This window comes from Oncorhynchus gorbuscha, linkage group LG11 (assembly GCF_021184085.1).
Source record: "Oncorhynchus gorbuscha isolate QuinsamMale2020 ecotype Even-year linkage group LG11, OgorEven_v1.0, whole genome shotgun sequence".
Classification (NCBI taxonomy): Eukaryota; Metazoa; Chordata; class Actinopteri; order Salmoniformes; family Salmonidae; genus Oncorhynchus; species Oncorhynchus gorbuscha.
Genome location: NC_060183.1, coordinates 49,723,368 through 49,744,346, shown reverse-complemented (window position 1 = coordinate 49,744,346; position 20,979 = coordinate 49,723,368). Strand labels below are relative to the sequence as shown.

The following is a 20,979-nucleotide window of genomic DNA, read 5'->3' as shown; positions in this document are numbered from 1 at the left end:
TGCTCTGCCTTAGTACTATTTATGAAACACAATACGATAGCTTAGCACATCACTCAACAGTGTTGCCATCAAACATTCAGCTCAGGCCCCTTGACGAGCACCACCTGTTACTCCTGTATGTAAATCATGTTTAGCAAATGTGTTAGTTTAGCACAAACTACAAGTCCTATGCCAATGAACAGGACAGTGTATGGTCTAGCTGAGGTGAGCAATTGAAGCGCTAGCGAATGGCATTGGCATGTTAAAAATTATATCTAGTGTGTGTCGGAAAATACACAAGTTTACTGTTATCTGAAAACTGGCTCAGCTCGATTTCTTCCTTCTTCAGTGATGTGTTTTCTTGCCAGAAAGCTGTAGCCTATTCGTTCTGTGGGTCAACCTTTTATGGAACAGCTTCCCTAATTGATATCGATCACATTCTATATAATTGACTCCGAGTACTTTAGTGGATGGCTGCACGTTGGTCTTCTTAATGACATAGCAGATTGCCAATGGGTCTTATGGTTTGTCAGGCCAGGCTTCTGTTTCTATGTTAGCCAGAGCGAGACTGGAGTCCAGATCAGACCACACTTCCTTGTGAGAAAATGTAGATTATTTGATTTGAATGGCCATCCCCACCTAGAGACATGCTCGTGCCACCAGAGGTTACAGAAAACAGGCGTGTAGTGACAGCTGTGGATCGATATGTATATCTTACATCCCACACTCGCCTTATCTCTAGGTAGGGCTTTTTCCATAGCGCCTCTGCTATGCAGCTCAGTCATTATAATCCTATTGTTCTTTAGGTTTACAAATACATCAGAGTTTGCTAGAGCCAAGCTTACAGTATGTGATGCTAAGAGCCTACATGGAATTGTCTCATTTGGACTGGGGCTTATGTCTACACTGACTGTGATGTGTTGTTTTTGACGATTTGTGGTAATGGAAGGATCTCTCACTGTTTCCGTGACGGGGTGCTCCAGGAAGTGACATGGAGGAGAGCTTTAATGTTTCTGTGCTTGAATGAGGCCTCAAAATAACCATCTGTTTCTATGCCAACCCATCAATTAATCATTATTCTGTCCTATCCCTGCTTTTTTAGTGTTTAGAGAAAGTAATGGGGGTAAATTATAAATGCATTGTTTCCTGAAGCCTGTTGGGGTGGGGTCCTGTGGTTCATTCCCATCTCACTCCACAGACAATGGGAAGCTCAAATTAAACATGAATGGATTTCTGGATGCTGCTTTCACAGAAATCAGTCTGTGCCGTGGGTTCTTTAGTTTGTTTCTATGCTGCAGAAAGAGAGCTCAAAGTGAATTCAGTGTGTGATTGAGTCTGTTTACTATTTTAAAATGTGCAAAATTGTCTTCTCATTGTTTGTATTCTGTTTTCTAAAGGTATATTGGTATGACCAATTACTTTATGACCATAAGCAGTTTATACAAGTACCTGGTTGATCATGTTTGCATCCACTTTGGCCACGTAAGAGCCTAAGAGATTGACAGTGAATGGTTTTCTCATTAGGGTAATAGTGTTGTCGTCATTTGGTGCATCTCTTTAAGTGTGAGTGGTTACAATATCTTTGTTTGCACCTGGGCTCACTCTTACTGCCACTGTTACTTAGGGCAGTGCACTTTTGATAATTATCTTTCATCTTTCTATTGTTTTTGCCACATTAACTTGTCAACCTCGGTCGATGCCGGTATGCAAATGAGATCGATACATCACAAGCAATAGTGTCTTTCAAAGGAGATGCTCTTTTATTGTTAGCAGGCTTTGCTTCCATTTGAATGGCAAATAAAGGACTGAATGCATCACAACGTCTGACATGATGCGTAAACAAAGACCACAAGTAGTCGATGAGCAGCAGGCCAGACAGTAGTACTTATCCTAGTTTCTGTTGTCATAGTTACTTCGACGTTTCCATTTGAATGGATGTGACTCACTACATAATAAATGCAATCATCCTTTAGAATATTTATAGTTTACATTGTTACCTATGGGATTAATCACTTTGTCTCTCTTAATACCAATTTCTGTCTATCAAACTTTATCAAATGAGAGTTGATTATGACCCAATCTTCTTCATTCCCATCCTCTGTTTCTCCAGTGAGATCAACCGTCTGGACCTGGGGCTCATTGTGGAGGTGTGGAACAAAGGCCTTATCTGGGACACCATGCTGGGGACTGCCTGGATCCCCCTCAAGAGCATCCGCCAGTCAGAGGAGGTGAGGAACACAGAACGCTTACATGCATCCAAACGTACACACACAATTACATCAGACATCCAGCTCAAATGTTGAAACCATGTACACATATGTCTGGGCACTAGTTCACCGCCCGGTTGGTTTAATCTGGTTTGTTTATGACCTCTGACCTTGTCTTCCTCTTCCTTCAGGAGGGCTCAGGGGAGTGGACCTTCCTGGACGCTGAGGTTCTGATGAAGGCTGATGAGATTTACGGCACCAAGAACCCAACTCCCCACCGGGTTCTGTTAGATACGCGCTTTGAGCTGCCTTTCGGTAAAATATCATATAGATCACCATTTTTCAAATTGGGCCCATAGCTATCTCTTTTATATAATAGGCTCTCTTTAAAATGTATTTGTTGCTTCTATACAGTACATGGTCAAATAGCTTTTACAGTTACAGTACCTAAAGGTACGATGCTGAAATGTTGTAGGTCTGTTTTTGTTGTTGCATTGGAAGATGTGACAGGCATAAGGCACAGTAATGATTTATACAGTAGTAGATTTTCCAATGACCTGTGCTTTAACGTACGTCACCAGACATGATATCGATTGGCTGAAATGCCAGCAGGTTGAGTAGTGAGCCTCTTGGATGCAGCCATTCGTCTCTCTACACTGAGAGGGAACAGTTATGTAATTTTGTACGTCACTTTCGACATCCCTGTCCCATAATGTTGCCAGTATTGGCGTCGGCGTGCCTAAAACACTTCAGATTGGTAGCTTCAAAGTTAAAACTGTGGGAGGTTCTTGGGCTACTTTCAGGTGTTTAAGGGCAGGCCTTTGAAGGTAGCAGTAGGGGAGGTGAGGCTGTGTGTTTGTCTGGGTTCTTTGTACAATTGATCCCATTCATTCACCAGGAAAAGTGTTTGGTTTCATCTACCTTTGAAGCCCTGGCCTTTTGTGTTCGGCTCTCTTTAATGTCCAGTGTCTCTGTAAAGGATCATGGCCCATCCGGGCACAGGGAGGGAGTGGGAGCTCTGCTCTAATAGACCAGCGGCATCAAATCAAGTTGTATTTGTTACATGGGCCGAATACAACAGGTGTAGACCTTACATTGAAATGCTTACTTACAAGCCCAACAATAGTTTTAATAAAATATCTAGGAAAAAAAGTAAGAAGAATAACAAATAATTAAAGAGCCAGCAGTAAATAACGATAGTGGGGCTATATACAGGAGGTACCGGTACAGAGTCAAAGTGCGGGGGCACCGGTATCGAGGTAATATGTACATGTAGGTAGAGTTATTGCAGTGACTATGTATAGATAACAGAGAGTAGCAGCAATGTTCCAGAGGGGGGAGCAATGCAAATAGCCTGGGTAGCCATTTGATTAGCTGTTCAGGAGTCTTATGGCTTGGGGTTAGAAGCTATTTAGAAGCCTCTTGGATCTAGACTTGGCGCTCCGGTACCGCTTGCCGTGCTGTAGCAGAGAGAACAATCTAATACTAGAGTGGCTGGAGTCTTTGACAATTTTTAGGGCCTTCCTCTGACACCGCCTGGTATAGAGGTCCTGGATGGCAGGAAGCTTTTCCCCGTTGATGTACTGGGCCGTACGCATTACCCTCTAGTGCCTTGAGGTCGGAGACTGAGCAGTTTGCATACCAGGCAGTGATGCAACCCATCAGGATGCTCTCGATAGTGCAGCTGTAAAACCTTTTGAGGATCTGAGGACCCATGCCAAATCTTTTCAGTCTCCTGAGGGGGAATATGTTTTGTCATGCCCTCTTCATGACTGCCTTGGTGTGCTTGGACCATGTTAGTTTGTTTGTGATGTGGATGCCCCGTCGATGAGAATGGGGGCGTCCTCGGGCCTCCTTTTCCTTTAGTTCACAATTATCGCCTTTGTCTTGATCTCGTTGAAGGAAAGGTTGTTGTCCTTGCACCAAACAGTCCGGTCTCTGACCTCCTCCTTATAGGCTGTCTTGTCGGTGATCAGGCCTACCACTGTTGTCATCGGCAAACTTAATGGAGTCTGGCCATGCCTGGCCATGCAGTCATGAGTGAACAGGAGGGAGCTGAGGGGCCCCCGTGTTGAGGATCAGTGTGGCGGATGTGTGTGTTACCTACCCTTAGCACCTGGTGGCGGCCCGTCAGGAAGTCCAGGATCCAGTTGCAGAGGGATGTGTTTAGTCCCAGGGTCCTTAGCTTAGTTATGAGCTTTGAGGGCACTATGGTGTAGAATGCTGAGCTGTAGTCAATGAATAGCATTCTCATATAGGTGTTTCTTTCTTCAGCTGTGAAAGTCCAGTGTGGAGAGCATTAGATTGCATCATCTGTTGGGTGGTATTCAAATTGGAGTGGATCTAGGGTTTCTGGGATAATGGTGTTGATGTGAGCCATGACCAGCCTTTCATAGCATTTCATGGCTACCAACGTGAGTGCTACGGGTTGCACTTATTGCACTTATTATATTATTGCACTTATTATAGTCACTTAGGCAGGTTACCTTAGTGTTCATGGGCACAGGGACTATGGTGGTCTGCTTGAAACATATTGGTATTACAGACTCGGACAGGGAGAGGCTGAGACTCACTGAAGACACTTGCCAGTTGGTCAGCGCCTGCTCAGAGTACACATCCTGGTTATCATTCTGGCCTTGTGAATGTTGACCTGTTTGAAGGTCTTAATCACACTGGCTGCCCAGAGCTTTATCACAGTCGTCCGGAACAGCTGATGCTCTCATGCATGTTTCAGTGGTCCTTGCCTCAAAGCGAGATTAGAAGTAGTTTAGCTCGTCTGGTAGGCTTGTGTCACTGGGCAGCTCTTGGCTGTGCTTCCCTTGGTTGTCTGTAATAGTTTGCAAGCCCTGCCACATCTGACGAGCATCGGAGCCGGTGTAGTATGATTTGAGCTTAGCACTGTGTTGATGCTTTGCCTGTTTGATGGTTCATCGGAGGGCATAGAGGGATTTCTTATAAGCTTCCGTCAGCTCTAACCTTTAGCTCAGTGCGAATGTTTCCTGTAATCCATGGCTTCTGGTGGGGTATGTGCGTACAGTCACTGGGGACGTCATCCTTGATGCCCTTATTGATAACGCAAGTGATTGATGTGGTGTACTCCTCAATGCTATCAGAAGAATCCTGGAACATATTCCAGTCTGTGCTAGCGAAGCCGTCCTGTAGTTTAGCATCTGCTTCCTATGACCACTTTTTGGGGGGGCCGAGTCAATGGTGCTTCCTGCTTTAATTTGAGCTTGTAAGCAGGAATCAGGAGGATATAATTATGGTCAGATTTGCCAAATGGAGGTCGAGGGAGAGCTTTGTACACCTCTGTGTGTAGGGTAAAGGTGGTTGCACATTTAACATGCTGATAGAAATTAGGTAAAACTGATTTTAGTTTCCATGCATTTAAAGTCCTCGGCTACTAGGAGCGCCACCTCTGGATGAGCGTTTTCATATTTGTTTATCGCTGTATACAGCTCATTGAGTGTGGTCTTAGTGCCAGCATCGGTCTGTGGTGGTATGTAGAGAGCTACGGAAAATACAAACTCTCTAGGTAGATAGTGTGGTCTACATTTTATCATGAGATACTCTACCTCAGGTAAGCAAAACTTTGAGACTTCCTTAGATATCGTGCACCAGCTGTTGTTCACATATATGCATAGGCCCGTGTCTTACCAGTCTGCTGATCTGTCCTGCCGAAACAGTACATAACCCGCCAGCTGTATATTCTTAATGTCGTTGTTCAACCACGACGCAATGAAACATAAGATATTACAGTTTTTAATGTCCCCTTGGTAGGATATATGTGCTTTCAGCTCGTCCCATTTATTTTCCATCGATTGAACATTAGCTAGCAGTATGGAAGGTAAGGGCAGATGAGCCACTCGTCTAATCCTAGCAAGGCACCCTGGTCTTTTTCCACAAAATCTCAGTTTGCTTCTCAAGTGAATCACGGGGATTCCTACAACTCATCCAGAACGCCGCAGCCCGTCTGGTGTTCAACCTTCCCAAGTTCTCTCACGTCACCCCGCTCCTCCGCTCTCTCCACTGGCTTCCAGTTGAAGCTCGCATCCGCTACAAGACCATGGTGCTTGCCTACGGAGCTGTGAGGGGAACGGCACCTCAGTACCTCCAGGCTCTGATCAGGCCCTACACCCAAACAAGGGCACTGCGTTCATCCACCTCTGGCCTGCTCGCCTCCCTACCACTGAGGAAGTACAGCTCCCGCTCAGCCCAGTCAAAACTGTTCGCTGCTCTGGCCCCTCAATGGTGGAACAAACTCCCTCACGACGCCAGGACAGCGGAGTCAATCACCACCTTCCGGAGACACCTGAAACCCCACCTCTTTAAGGAATACCTAGGATAGGATAAGTAATCCCTCTCACCCCCCCCTTTAAGATTTAGATGCACTATTGTAAAGTGACTGTTCCACTGGATGTCATAAGGTGAATGCACCAATTTGTAAGTCGCTCTGGATAAGAGCGTCTGCTAAATGACTTAAATGTAAATGGATCTGGTCGGGTAGTATTCTGGTCTGTAGTAGTATTTCCCTCCCATCCGACTCATTGAAGAAGAACTATTCATTCAGTTTGAGGTGAGCAATCGCAGTTCTGATGTCCAGAAGCTCTTTTTGATCATAAGAGACGGTAGCAGCAACATTATATACAAAAGAAGTCACAAACAACGCGAAAAAACAAACAAAATAGCATGGTTGGTTAACAGCCGTTAAGACCGCAGCCCCCCCCCCCCCCCCCACCACCCTTCGGCGCCATCATAATACCCTGGTAGTAGGTAATAATGTGTACTTTATCTGTCTGTACATTTGTCACTTGTTGGGCTGGTTATGTCCTCAAGTAAAGGCTTGTGCAGTTTTGCAGCCCATAAAACTCCTGTACTCTGTGCTTCTTATGTCTCTGAAGTTCTGTCACTGTCAGGACTATGATCCTTTTCTTCTGTGCATTCATTTGTCTCTGTCATTACAAACGTTTCTACAGTGGAGCTGTAATACCGGGCCCTGGCACCCAACAGTGCAGTTTGAGGGCCTAGCCAACTATTTGTAATGTCTTATTCTTAAGTGGCTTATGATATATTTAAAGGGCCATGAATATGTAATGGCAGCATGGTGTATGTGGGAGCACGGATGGTGTAGGTTAGGATGCAGCTCACCAGTCACCCGTGTGTGTGTTCCTGCACTCCTCTCTGCCAGACATCCCAGACGATGAGGCACAGTACTGGACCGGCAAGCTGGATCGCATCAACACTATGAGGATCCATGATGAGGTAAGGCCCACCCAACATGCAAGGCACCAGGAACAGTGTGTCAAATATGTAGATACAAAATGTACGTATTTATATTTCAAGCAGTTACACTCGTAATCTATTTATGAAATTAGCCTCTGTTTGCATATTGTAAAATACCATGTACATTGCGGTCAAATGTTCTGTAACACTTGGCTCTTTGCATTCACTAGCACACAGTAAAATACATGTAAATAGACGATGGGACTAACTCTGGTCATTTGACTCTTTCCTCACAGAAAACACTGGTTAGGTACTGTATTGACATGTGTTCATCACTGTTTGCTGTGCTCTGAAGTGACAACATAGATTGTAGATAACTAACTATTGCATGCAGTTGCATTGAAGTCATGGTGGTTATACAAATGCAGGAGTTTTAGAGTGACAATGATGCTTTGTTGTGGATGATGGTCAGAGGTCACAATTCCTATTCTCTTTTCCTCTCTCCAGTACCCTCTGCAGGATGAGGTCCAAAGACCCCCCATGCCGCTTGCTGCCTCCCAATGTTGTGAGTGGGACTGACTTCCACACCATAATATCCCACTAGATGGCGATCTCTCATCAGCCTTGTCTCTCTGGCTAGTTTGGGCTTTTCATGTTGTTTAAGTTGTCGTATTCCTGAGTTATGTGTGAATCTCCTAACCCAGACTTAACATCAAGTAAGCCTTTTATCCAATACATTTTTTCCAAAACAGTCACTACTCATGCAAAGTTAGGAAGAATGTCAACAGTGATGCCACTTTCATGCATGGTCATAATTTCCCCTCCTATGTCATGCACAGTTTTTGCATACTCTCCACTACCTCTCACTTTACTTCTCTGCCAACACCCTCACCAGGCAACTATTTCGGATGGGCTGATGCACTGAGTATGTAACAGTCTTTTTTGTGATGAATTTTATCCCTTCCCAAAGCTTCACCTTGGCCTATCCTCAATGCATTGTGCATGTTATCTTGCACCAAAAACAATTGCTACAGCAAGGGGAAATACCCCCCCCACCCCCACCACACACACACACACTCTCCTCTCTCTACACCTCATGTCAGAGTTTCATCTATATTTATAGAGTTTCATCACCTTTATCAATTTCCCCACGGGACATGGAAACACACATTATTGTTTCTACCTGAACTGGTCAATAGCAGTTAAGCCTAGATCTGTTTTTGCAGTCAGTAGGTGACCTTGATAAGCATAGTGGCATTTGATGACTTTGTGAACAATGTCAATGAGATGCAACAGCATTGTCACACAGACAGGGGGCAGTGTTCGCCAGCCTGTTTTGAGAAATCGAAACATCAGTTTGTCCTGAACTATTTCACTTATCAGTCTGGAGCGCAGCCCAGCTCAACTGTCACCTTAAGTAGGCCACTCAGCTCAGGGTCAGCATTCTGCAATCCAAAGGACCTGTTTGCATTGTTGAGACTGCGTCACTGAGAGACTATGTCAAAATTGCATTTGAGTTCCTTAACTGATTAATTTGGGTGTCCCTTTTTGACTGTTTAATGACTTATACGTTCAGTCGCATCACATTCCCCTTCCCACTGTGGTTTACTTCCTGGTTGGCTTGCATTCAAAGGTGCATGACCCTTGCCCTCCTTACCTCCCTCTTACCTGACCCTACCTGACCCCAGTGTATATCACCACTTGTTCTTATTGTGTAACTCGTATGTGTGAGGCGAACATGTTTTTTTTTTTAATTTGTGAAATTGTGAGCATCAGTGGGATAGAATGGAGATTCTGTAGTCATTTTAGCACCTATAATGCCTAGGTCTCTGGAAGTTATCTTGTGGAGCTTGTCCTTTTGCCCCTCCCCCTTTACAGCCCTGGATGACCATGACAGCGCGGTGGACGACCGGGACAGTGACTACCGTAGTGAGACCAGCAACAGCTTGCCCCCGCGCTACCACACCACGACCCAGCCCAACTCCTCCATGCACCAGTACCCCATGGGCCCCCGGCTCCAGAACCACCTGGACTCCTGCACCGACTCCATCCACAGCTTTGACATGGACTACAGAGACCACCGTGGGAGCAGGTAGAGCTTCTGATACCACCCGCAAACGTACAATACATGCCCCGACACAGAATACACAGAAATGCACAAATTCAACTGTAAAAGAGTGCACACCTGTTCATATGTTCTACAATCATACATATTGACAGATAGTGAAGGATGTCCAGAGTTCGGATATTAATAAAAAAATGTTTAGTGCAGTATCGGACATTTATTTTGTTTTGTTAGTTTGTTTTAAGCAGTTTTCTATGTAAATAAAGAATTTTGCAAATAGACCCAGTTAGCTGAGGGCCTGAGTCTTAGCTGTTTTGTTTGTTAGAGGGCTTCCCTCTTTCAGACGATTAAGGGACATCCACCCTCCTGGGACAGAATGGCAGAATCAATTGGCTGCCTTAGTTGTACCCTGAATACAAGCATATTTCTCAAGCAATGTGAGCAGCTTTACATTTAGTCAGTTTATGTTCATTTGTCACTGGCACATGGTTTGACAACGCATAGGAAGGAGGTAAACGATGTCACCTACTTGAATATATGAACAGTGTCCCCGAGGACATGCTACTTCCATCTGCTTAGGTTGTGCGCATCCTTGCAAGATAACCCAATAGCAATTGAGTCTGGTAATTTGTATATTTGGATCTAGTATAGAATTTCATTTAGTTAAGGGAATGTCAAAATGCAGTGTAGCTTTGAAGAAGGAACAGATTTGGTCTTAAACAATGTCGAAATTGTCCAACTGCTTAGATGTTTTCCCAGATGGAGCACAAATAATCTGCCAACTCCATTCACGTACCCAGTGTAGAGTGGGTCTTTGCTCTCTTACATGTGTGACTTGCTGTGGAAAACATGTGCTTCAGTGAGATTGTGGTAAATCTCAGTCTGTGTGGACAGATAGAAAGCTGATCCGGATAATTCCATAACATCTGAAAAGAAAAGTGGGATTACAGCCAGGAAAAACTGATTTAAAATTGACATATTGTTATATGAAACTTCTTTGGCAGTTTGAATGAAACTGAGCTTAGTTAAGCCTGCTATTGTCACATATGGTTCTTTGTGACCCTGGTTTTGGAAGGGAAGGTTCAGTTATAGGGAAATACTGCCCTCCTTGACCGAATTTCTATGCAGTTTGTAAAATGACTTTGGACAGAGATACTTCAGGTTGGATTTCAGGGCTTTTGTGCTGTTATTGAAAATCCCCCAGAATGACAACATCACGCACATAAAACGGGCAGATCTAACAATCTGAACACACATTCACCAAATAGTCATTTACACATGAGAAACATTTTTATTTATCATATGTATTTAATGCTTGTCTGACAGTCACATGGGCTTTATTACTTTTCTGTCCTCTTATACTTTGCAATAATTTCTGTTTGCTTTTTTCTTTCTGATTTTTGTCCCCCCCTCGCACATCCCATTTTGCTTCTTCTTTAATCGATTAACCTAAACTAGAGCAATAAACCAGAAAGGGAGGGTCAGAATCATCCCTGTAGATTCTGGCATGGGTGTGGAGGATTGGGAAAGCAAATACAAAGTGCAGGGGAGAAATCACCTGAGTGAGTTCCTGGACAAGGAAGAGAATCGTTGGGTTGAGGACGATGTTATTCTCCGAATGGGGAGAGCTCTCACTGAGCCCTCAGGCAGCTCGCTCTGCCAAAGCACACAACACAGTGGCATCCTACCTGCCACCTACCCAGTGGGCTATGACACTATCGATCGGCGGCGGAGAAAAAAGATCCGGGATCCAGGAGGGCTGTCCTTCTCCGAGGCGGAGAAACTCACAGATGAGCCTTTTCCCCCTGACCTTGCACTCCTCCGCCAGAAGAGAGGGGAGCTCGTGCTGCGGCAGGTGGCAGAGATCGAGGAAGAGGAGGAGCAGATGACGCCATGCCTCAAGCCATACAAGAATGGACTTCTTTACAAGACTAGGATGTGGGCCAAAAACAAGCTGGGGGACACCTTGGAGAACTATGTGGTGTATCAGGAGGAGGAAGCTGCCAGAATGAGAACAGGTTTGGCGTACGATTCAGAGGAGGAGCTGCCGTACTCCATGGGATCAGTGGAGGAGCTAGAGGAAATTGCCTCCTTAGCGGAGGCAATTCACTCTGAGAATGGGAGAGGCCAAGGCAGGTATGCTTCATCCCATGGAGGTCACATAGACAAGTATCAGAGTTATCTGGTTAAGAAGAATGGAAAGGGGAGAATGGGAGGATGGGCTCCTGAAGCAATGCTGTCTCCAGTGGAGGAACCAAGCGACGAGTATGTTGATCCCATGGATGAGCTCCAGTGCCTAGTTGAAACAGTTTCAGAGTACCTGGCTGAAAAAGAGGAGGAAATAAGCAGGTATGGGTCTCTTCCCAAGTCATCCAAGTCAAGGTTATCTTCCCAGGGCAGCATAAGAACAGAATCTACTGGAGAGGACCCAAGGACCCCTATTGATGTCAAGGAAGAGACCCAGACAGAGGCTCCACCTGAACCAGGAATATCTGGAGTGAAACATGCTATGAGTTCATTATTCAGTTCCTTCACAGACAAGGTTAGTTCAGCCCCCAAGCAGCCATACTCTGGTTCTGCAGAAGCAAAAGAAGTACCACCTGCACCATCTTCTCAATCAGGTATATCTAAGCTATTTTCATTCATTCCAAAATCCACCAGCCCTGCTCCTGCTCGTGTTGCTCTTGTATCTCCTACAGCTCACCCCAACGGGACATTTTCCTTCAATTTGCCTTCCCAGTCTGATGCCAAGACACAAATCCAGAATCAAGAAATGCCAGCCATGAGAACAGAGATGTATATTACAAGCAATGAAGTTCAGGACTCTGCAACAAAGCCACAAACACCAGCAGTCACTTCAATTGTTGAGAAAATGAGTTTTGCTATAAAAAAATCTGGTGAAGAGGTAGTGAACACCACCGATGGAAAACAATCCCCAGGGAGAAGTGGCTCAAGAGAGGGCTTTCAAAATCTTGCAAACTGGGATGAGAAACATATCCACCAAGTTGAACAGTCAATGGCTGTGGGAGGAGGCAGAAGACTTGATAATTCAAGAAATGTACCCCAAAATAAACCATTTGTTAATACACAAGGGAAAGTTGTGCATGTGAAACCTGACTCTATGATTGCCTCTCAGCAAAGTGTGCCTACTTCAGTGGATGGGAAGTCCATCAACCAACCAGAACCAGCAAATTCAGGGTTCTTTAGCCCTTTCAAGAAATCGTTCAGCTCATTGATTGCACCAGTTAACCCTGTTCCCCCACAGGGCCCTCCACCTGTTGCAGTATATCCTGTATTTGGGTCGGCACCAGATATTACATCAGATAAACCTGTGGAGGAGCCATCTTTAGGCAGTAAGCTAAAACTTCAATTTCCCTCCTCTGACAATGTCTCTTCCCAACAGCCTCCAAAAGCAGCAGGAGGAGGAATGTTCTCTGGGTTCATGAAATTTGCTTCTGGTGAGGATGACAGTGCTTACAAACCCCCAGAAATTCCCAATCAAGAACAGGCCCAGCATCGCCAATTGCCCCCAGTTCCACATCAGCAGCATATGCAGCAACATCTAAGGCCACCACCAATGTCTCTTGGGATGCAGCAAGCACCTCCTGAACCTCAAGGTTTTTTGACAGGTCTTTTTAAAGGGGCCGCCACTGACGATACATTTAAGGTTGGCTCCAATCAGCCCCAGCAAGGAGGGTTGTTGTCAGGAATTCTTAGATTTGGCTCTGGAAGTGACTTATCTGGGAACCTACCACCACAGCAAGTTCACCCAAACAGTCAACCTCCTAGTGCCAGTAATAGTCAACAATTCCCTCCTCAACCTCCCTCACAACAAATTGCACCTCCTCCTCAGCCTGGGGGTATTCTCTCAGGGTTACTGAGGTTTTCCTCTGCAGAAAACCTTTCACCTAATGTACCACCTCCCCAGGGCCAACAGCAAGGGGTGTTCCCTAGCAATCACCCCAGTCAGAAACAAGCACCAAGCCCATCCCAACAACCACCCTCTCAACAAGCACCTCCTCACCAAGGAGGACTTTTCTCTGGCTTGTTTAAATTGGGTTCTTCTGATAATGTTTTGAGCACCCAAACAACTCCACTTCAGCAACAACTTCCGCCATCTGCTGGTCCTCGTAATCAGCAAAACCTCAACCAACAGAATATGCAAGGGCCAAACCGCGATCCACTGAGGGACCAGGCTTTTCTAGACAACAAACCAGACTTCTCTAGACAACATACATTTCCAAAACCTGCTCAACAAGGTGGTCTCCTTTCTGGACTTTTTAAGTTTGCTTCTGCAGACAATGTATCTACCAATCAGTCCCCAATACCTCAGACACATTCTGCACCTCCTCTCAATCAGCCTAGCCAGCAGTACCCAAACAGGCAGAATGTGTCACTGCAAAATCAACTAACTCAACAGCCTAGTCAACAAGTACAAGACCAAAATCAACCAACACAGCAGCCTAGTCAACAGGTACAAAGCCAAAATCAACCACCTCAACAGCCTAGTCTGCCGTCTGGGCTATTCAACAAATCTTCCACAGAAAATGTGCCTCAGCAGTCGCTACCAATCAGCCAAGAAAGACTGCAACATGTAATTTCGCCACCAAATGTAATCTCGCCAAATGCCAGGCAAAATCTAACTCCTTCACGGCAAGATACTTCAAGCCAGCCTGGAGTTCTCTCTGGATTGTTTAACAAGTTAACAAAATCCTCTGGAAATGTTGAGGCCTGCAATCCGTCACCACCCATGCAAATACAACATCATACAATCACTCCAGCTGGACAGCCTACACAGCAAACACCTCCATCTACACATATACCACATCAGGTCCCACATGAACCCAATGAGGAGGCTGACAAAAAGCCAGGCTTTCTATCAGGACTATTCAATAGGAATCCAACAGATAAAGTCTCCACTCATAAATCAGCAGAAATGCTCAAGCACAATTCAGAGCCAAAGACACTAACTGCAAGCTCCCCAGGTTTGCTCTCAAGCATGTTCAAGACTGGGCCAAGCAACACTGTAGCGAACAATACTTCTGAGTCTGAAATGGAGAGGAGAGAAAGTGGTCTCCTTGGTCACTCCATTCCAAGACAAAACAGAAATGTTGCAGAAATTGCACCTGGCTCATGGGAAGCTGAGACTTTAGATTTAAGGACGTCAGCTACTTATGCAAGGTCTTTTCAGAGCCGACCATCCTACACATCATGCAGCACTGGCCATTTACCTCAGTTAATGCACTACCATGGTTCTCTTCAGTCTAACCACCCATTAGCCACCTCTTACAGTGCAGAAAACATGTTATCCCTTTTACAAGGGCATCCAAATACTGCAATGATGTCATCCCAACAATATCTTAATCAAAGTAACCATTCCATATATTCTGTAACCGGACAGGATGGCTACCAAGATCTGTTGGCATCATATAGAGTCAATTCTAGTTATGGTGAAAACCAATGGATCCAAGAATCAATTCTGTGGCAGCAGCTTCAAAATCAATCACAGACATATCACACAAGTGATGTGAGTTATGTACAGCCTCCAGAAGGAGCAGTGTTCCAAGACTCCACTCTCTACTGTAGCTCCACAAATATAGATAATCAATATAGTTCCCCTCAACCATGGCATGAAATTGACTATAACCAAGAACCGATTAAGCACCACCAACAAGAGGTGCCCAGAAATGTTGAAAGCAATCCATATACCAATAAAAAATTAATGAACAGCTATGATGACTTGGGAAATCTGCATACTAATCAAATGATGGAACAGAAGGAGTACTGGACTGAAGAAGAGGGTGCATTGAACTTGAGCACCAAAATGAGTAATGCCAAGTTTGGTAAATGGAACTCCTTTGATAATGGTAGCTGTTATAGTCTGAATGGCATTTCATATCATGAGGGCTATTATGAGGAACATCCACCTAATCTATCTTATTCAGCTAATTGGCAATATAGTGACCAAGGCATGGTTAATCAAAGTCAATTGAGTTTGACTAGGTCATTTGATCGCAGTTACCCTAAACCTCACAATGGAGAGATGGAAGAGTGTTTGTACTTGGAAGAGACAGAATGGTACCATCAATGGCTTGTACTTTTGGAGCAAGGTATGTGGTGGCCAGCTGATGATGGGGATTGTGGGTACTTTGTTTACACTGATCATGAATACATATATGCCCTGCTAACAGATGCAGGAGGTACGATGGTCTATGCTTGTGCACCTGAAGTAGAGTCCTTGGGAACTGGGCCTGATAACTTCCCAAGTGCTTGGCTACATAATGAAATGGTCACAGTATGTGGATTTAAAGTCCCTCTCTATAATGAGGATGAGCTCCTCTGGCTCCCTGGACAAGATCAGGGTGATCCCAAACTCCTCAATGCCCCCCTGGACCTATCTGCTGCCTATAGAAAAGGAAATCAGATGATGAATTTGAACCTGGAGCGGTTCTCTCAGATGTTTGAGAGCTCCTTCCTTGCACAAAAAGAACAGGCTGTAGATTTCTCACTATATAGACTGAACAAAGTCAGAATGGATCCAAGACAACCCAATCATGCCTATCAGAATACATATATGGAGGTCATAGACCTTTCATGTTCTAACAGGGATCAGAAAGGCCCTTATTGGAACAATCAGCAAATGAAGGAACTTCTCTCTCAAAAGGTTGCTGTCTCGCACAATGCTACGCCCACCACAGATTCCTCTCAGCAACGCTTGAACAACTGTTACCAGCCTCGTCAAAGAAGGCATTCATCTTTTGGGGTCAGAGTCAGGCATGTAGATGACACACCAGAGGAGGAATGGAGACAGAGAGTGACTCCAGGAGAGGAAATACCTAATCGGCATGTCAAGAAGTTCTCTTCATTCATTTCCTCAATCGTTGGCAAAACCGCTGAGTCAGATTTGAACAAAGGAAGAGCTGGCTTAGCCTCTTGTGTTAATGGAGAACAATATAAACCACCTGGGACTGAGGCTACCCCTGTGGACCAACAGGCCAAGAGCATACTTTCATCAGGTTTCCAGAGTCTCAAATCAAAGATTATCAAAGAAGATCCTACTGCTACAACAACTCCGGCTCAGAGTGCAGTTCAACAGACAGAGAGACCAGCCGCATCCACCTCTTCTAGAATTCTGCCCACACCTCCCGCATCTGGACAATATGGGCAACCTCCAGCACAACAACCAACTGTTACTCAGAAACCCAGACTTGCACGACAAGCCACCATGTCTCAGCAAGCTGCTCCACCAACACAGCCCACAGTGCCAACCAGTTCCTTGGACCCACTCAATAAATCTGTCTCTCCACTACAACCACAATCGCAGTACACCACAGATAGATCATCTGTAAAACCAGTGGAAAAATCAGCTGAACAACCACAGGGAGGATTTATGAGCTTTTTCAAGTCTGCCCTACTGATCGAGGAGCCAACGCCAGAGCCCCCTAAACCCCCACAACCATTGTCAAAACCACAAGATAGAAATGGTTCTACTGCTAGCTTACCTGGCAGCACATCCCCAAATAAACAGGAGGACACAGGAGCCTCTAATCTTTTTGGGTCAATAGGCAGCTTCTTTAGTGCAGAGTCTCCTCCATCACAGCAACCAAAACCTGTTGTTAAAAATGAGCCAAACAGAGTTGTTACACAAGGTTCTCCATCAAGACCATCTCTACAGAAACAACAAACAATGGATGGAGTGCAACGTGGGGTACCACATCCAGCTCCTGGTCAGCCACCAGGTAAAAGCATGTCACAAGTATTTCCTCCCAATACAAGCACTGGCCCCACCCCAGGCCGATCACAGACTATGACACCAACCGGACAAACCAAACAGGAGCCACCCCCCAAACCATCAGTTGGACTGTTCGGCTTTATGGGAGAAATTGGAGACATGATCTCTGGAACACCACCAACAACTACTACAACTACTACCAAAGAGGAATCTCCTGGTATGGGGTTATTGTCCATGTTTGGGGTGGCTAGTCCTCAGCAGGCACCAACCCAAACTGAGTCATCTCAAGCACCTCCTCCAGAACCACATGTTAAAAGTTTATTCTCTATGTTCGGGGGACCATCGCAGGCGGCAACATCACAGGCACCTCAATCTGGGCCCAGTCCACCACAAGTTCAACCTCAACCAGAGACTAGCTCTATTCTTGGGGGGCTCTTTTCTGGTTCATCTGCCAGTGAAAGCCCACCAAAAGGATTATTTTCTATGTTTAGTGGCCCCAGTGCCCCACAACCTCCAGGACAAGCTGGGTCAGCTCCAGACTCCTCTGTCCCAGAATCTACAGTGCCTAAAGAACCACCTACTAAAAATGTGTTTTCCATGTTCAGTGGCCCTCTGTCACCCCCACAAGCAAGCTCTGTTGACTCGGTAGCCACAGTACCTACTCCTGAGTGTGCCAATGCCCAGAAGGAATCCATCTCAGGTATTCCACCTCAGGAAGCTGCCCCACCTAAAGAGCCACCAGCTACAGCTGCCCCTCAAACTGCGGGTTCTGTGTTGGGAGGGTTGTTTGGAGGATCTAGTCCGCAGCCAGCCACAACTGCCCCTCAAACTGCGGGTTCTATGTTGGGAGGGTTGTTTGGGGGATCTAGTCCGCAGCCAGCCACAACTGCCCCTCAAACTGCGGGTTCTATGTTGGGAGGGTTGTTTGGAGGATCTAGTCCGCAGCCAGCCACAACTGCCCCTCAAACTGCGGGTGCTATGTTGGGAGGGTTGTTTGGAGGATCTAGTCCGCAGCCAGCCACAACTGCCCCTCAAACTGCGGGTGCTATGTTGGGAGGGTTGTTTGGAGGATCTAGTCCGCAGCCAGCCACAACTGCCCCTCAAACTGCGGGTTCTATGTTGGGAGGGTTGTTTGGAGGATCTAGTCCGCAGCCAGCTACAACTGCCCCTCAAACTGCGAGTTCTATGTTGGGAGGGTTGTTTGGAGGATCTAGGCCCCAGCCAGCTACAACTGCCCCTCAAACTTCGGGTTCTGTGTTTGGGGGATTGTTTGGAGGACCCAGTCCACCCCCAGCACCTATTCAAACAGCAAAACCCCCTGAGAACAAAATATCAACAGCTGCACCTCGCAAAACTCAAGCAGATAGCACTATAAAAATAAAAGAGCAGGGAAATGCACCTAAAGATGGTACTGCAGTTGAGGCTGTTGATTCTGCAAGCACATTACCTACCCCTGAGTGTGCAGGTGCCCAAAAAGAATCCATCCCAGATGGTGCACTTCAGGAATCTGCTCCACCTAAAGAGCCAGAAACCCCTAAAGAGCCACCAGTTATAGACACTCCTCAAACAGTAGGTTCAATGTTTGGGGGATCTAGTCCGCAGCCAGCTACAGCTGCCCCGCAAACTGTAAGCTCTATGTTGGGAGGGTTGTTTGGAGGGTCTAGTCCCCAGCCAGCTACAACTGCCCCGCAAACTGCAGGTTCTATGTTGGGAGGGTTGTTTGGAGGATCTAATCCCCAGCCAGCTACGGATACTCCTCAAACAGAACCAACAAAAACCCCAGAGAACAAAATATCAACAGCTGTGTCTGATACCACTCCCGATACCATTGCCAAAATTAAAGAGCCGGGAGACACCCCTAAAGATGGTACTGCAGTTGAGGCTGAAACCACAGCGCTTACCCCAGAGTGTGCCACTGCCCAAGAGGAATCCATCCCAAAGGGTGCACCTCAGGAACCTGCCCCACCTAAAGAGCCAGGAACCCCTAAAGAGCCATCAGCTACAGGATTTCTCTCCCTGTTTGGAGGGTCTAGTCCCCAGCCTGGCACAGCTACTCCTCAAACTGCTGGTTCTATGTTGGGAGGGTTGTTTGGAGGGTCTAGTCCCCAGCCTGCTACAGCTGCCCCTCAAACTGCAAGTTCTATGTTGGGAGGTCTGTTTGGAGGGTCCAGTCCCCAGCCAGCTACAGCTGCCCATCAAACTGCGGGTTCTATGTTGGGAGGTCTGTTTGGAGGGTCTAGTCCCCAACCAGCTACAGCTTCCCCGCAAACTGCAGGTTCTATGTTCAGCGGTATGTTAGGAGGGTTAAGTCCCCAGCCCGCATCTACTTCTCAAACTGCAGCTTCTATGTTTGGGGGGTTGTTTGGAGGGTCCACTCCCCAGCCAGCTAAAACTACTTCTCAAACAGCACCAGCAAGTCCCCCTGAGAATAAAATCTCAACAGCTGCCCCTGACACCACCACAGCAGATAGCACTGACAAAATGAAAGAGCCAGGAGACACTGGCACAGTTACTTTGCATGAACACTCACAATTATCTGAGGCACCAAAACAACCTGACACCAAAACTCAGCCTCGGGAGTTGGTTGGCTTCAAACCTGATGGTAATGCTGTTGAAGTAGCCCAGGGTCAAGGGTTTGAGAAACTTCCTGCTCCAGCTGTGGGCTGTCAATCAAAAGAAGCTGAAATCCCTGCATCATCAGGGCAACCTGATAAAACGGAACAGCCCTTAAAATCAGAACAACCTCCAACGAATGATCAGTCCAGTTCTGGAAAAGAAAAGGCTGCATTTGTGGAAGGCGAAGTAATAGATGATAAGCCTATTGTAATTGTGGGAGAGCCTGAGAATAAGGGAATGGACAAATCAGGCCCACCAGTGGAAAGTCCCCAGAAGATTCCCCAAGCTGACCAGTTGACTAAGACTGAAGAGTCAGCCCCCAAATCCCTGTTTGGGGGTTTTATGACAGGAACCAGTGATGCTGGAAAGTCTTTTGGATCCATGTTTTCATCTCCCCCCACAATTCCCAAAGCCCTTCCCACAATGCCTCAAGCAGAAGCAGGTGGTGGTCTGTTCTCAGGATTCAAAACTATGTCTGCAGGCCTGTTTCAGGAGGAGAAGCCAGGCGCAGCAAAGCAAGAACCATCCACAGCCTCTCTATTTGGGACAAAATTAGGTTTCTGGGGGGCCGCTGCCGAACCTCCCAAGCCACAAGCTCCTCCGGTTATTACCACTCAGCCCAAAGCTAATGATAAGCCAACCAAGGAGACAAGTGATCAAAGTTCGGTAGGTCCCCCTGACTTAGCCAAACCCCAGATTTGCATCTCCACACCTGACGTAGATCCTTCAGCATCCCTGTCCCAAAAGGAGAAGGAAAGCCTTGTAGAACCACTCCCCTCTGCAGATTCCACCTCTGAAGTGCTGCTGGACAACCAGTCCAAGAAGGACCTATTGAGTTCTAAAAGGCCAGTAGAAGCATAATAAATGGTCTTCCCCAACACCATTTATGATGCATTGATATTTTGGGGAGAGTAATCCAGGTCCAGCTCCGCACTCCACCCCACTGAATTCTGTGTTCTGTGTCTTTCCTTTAACCATGTTTGTTTTTAGCATTTGTACTACTGTAGACTTGTGTTGGTGGTTGATTGTGAAGTGTATCATACCCATCGTGGTATAGTGATAATAAGCTAAGTATTTCTTACTCTTGAACTCCTAATGTAAGATGAATTCTATGAATGCATTCAAAAGAAAGTCTAACCTTACAGAATTCCCTTTCA

The 20,979-nt window shown here is 46.0% G+C and overlaps 1 protein-coding gene across 2 annotated transcripts in view; it reads left to right on the top strand.

Annotated features, from left to right (window-relative positions):
- LOC124048873 overlaps positions 1 to 20,979 on the top strand; it is a 57,504-nt gene that overhangs the window by 36,018 nt on the left and 507 nt on the right. Inside the window, exons 4-10 of one of the 2 annotated variants that reach the window (XM_046370007.1) lie at positions 2,090 to 2,207; positions 2,378 to 2,501; positions 7,375 to 7,448; positions 7,917 to 7,974; positions 8,305 to 8,334; positions 9,288 to 9,501; positions 10,933 to 20,488. In XM_046370007.1, the coding sequence (XP_046225963.1) occupies positions 2,090 to 2,207; positions 2,378 to 2,501; positions 7,375 to 7,448; positions 7,917 to 7,974; positions 8,305 to 8,334; positions 9,288 to 9,501; positions 10,933 to 20,488 (10,174 nt within the window). The remainder of the gene's footprint in view (positions 1 to 2,089; positions 2,208 to 2,377; positions 2,502 to 7,374; positions 7,449 to 7,916; positions 7,975 to 8,304; positions 8,335 to 9,287; positions 9,502 to 10,932; positions 20,489 to 20,979) is intronic. The other variant, XM_046370008.1, reaches the window with a different exon arrangement.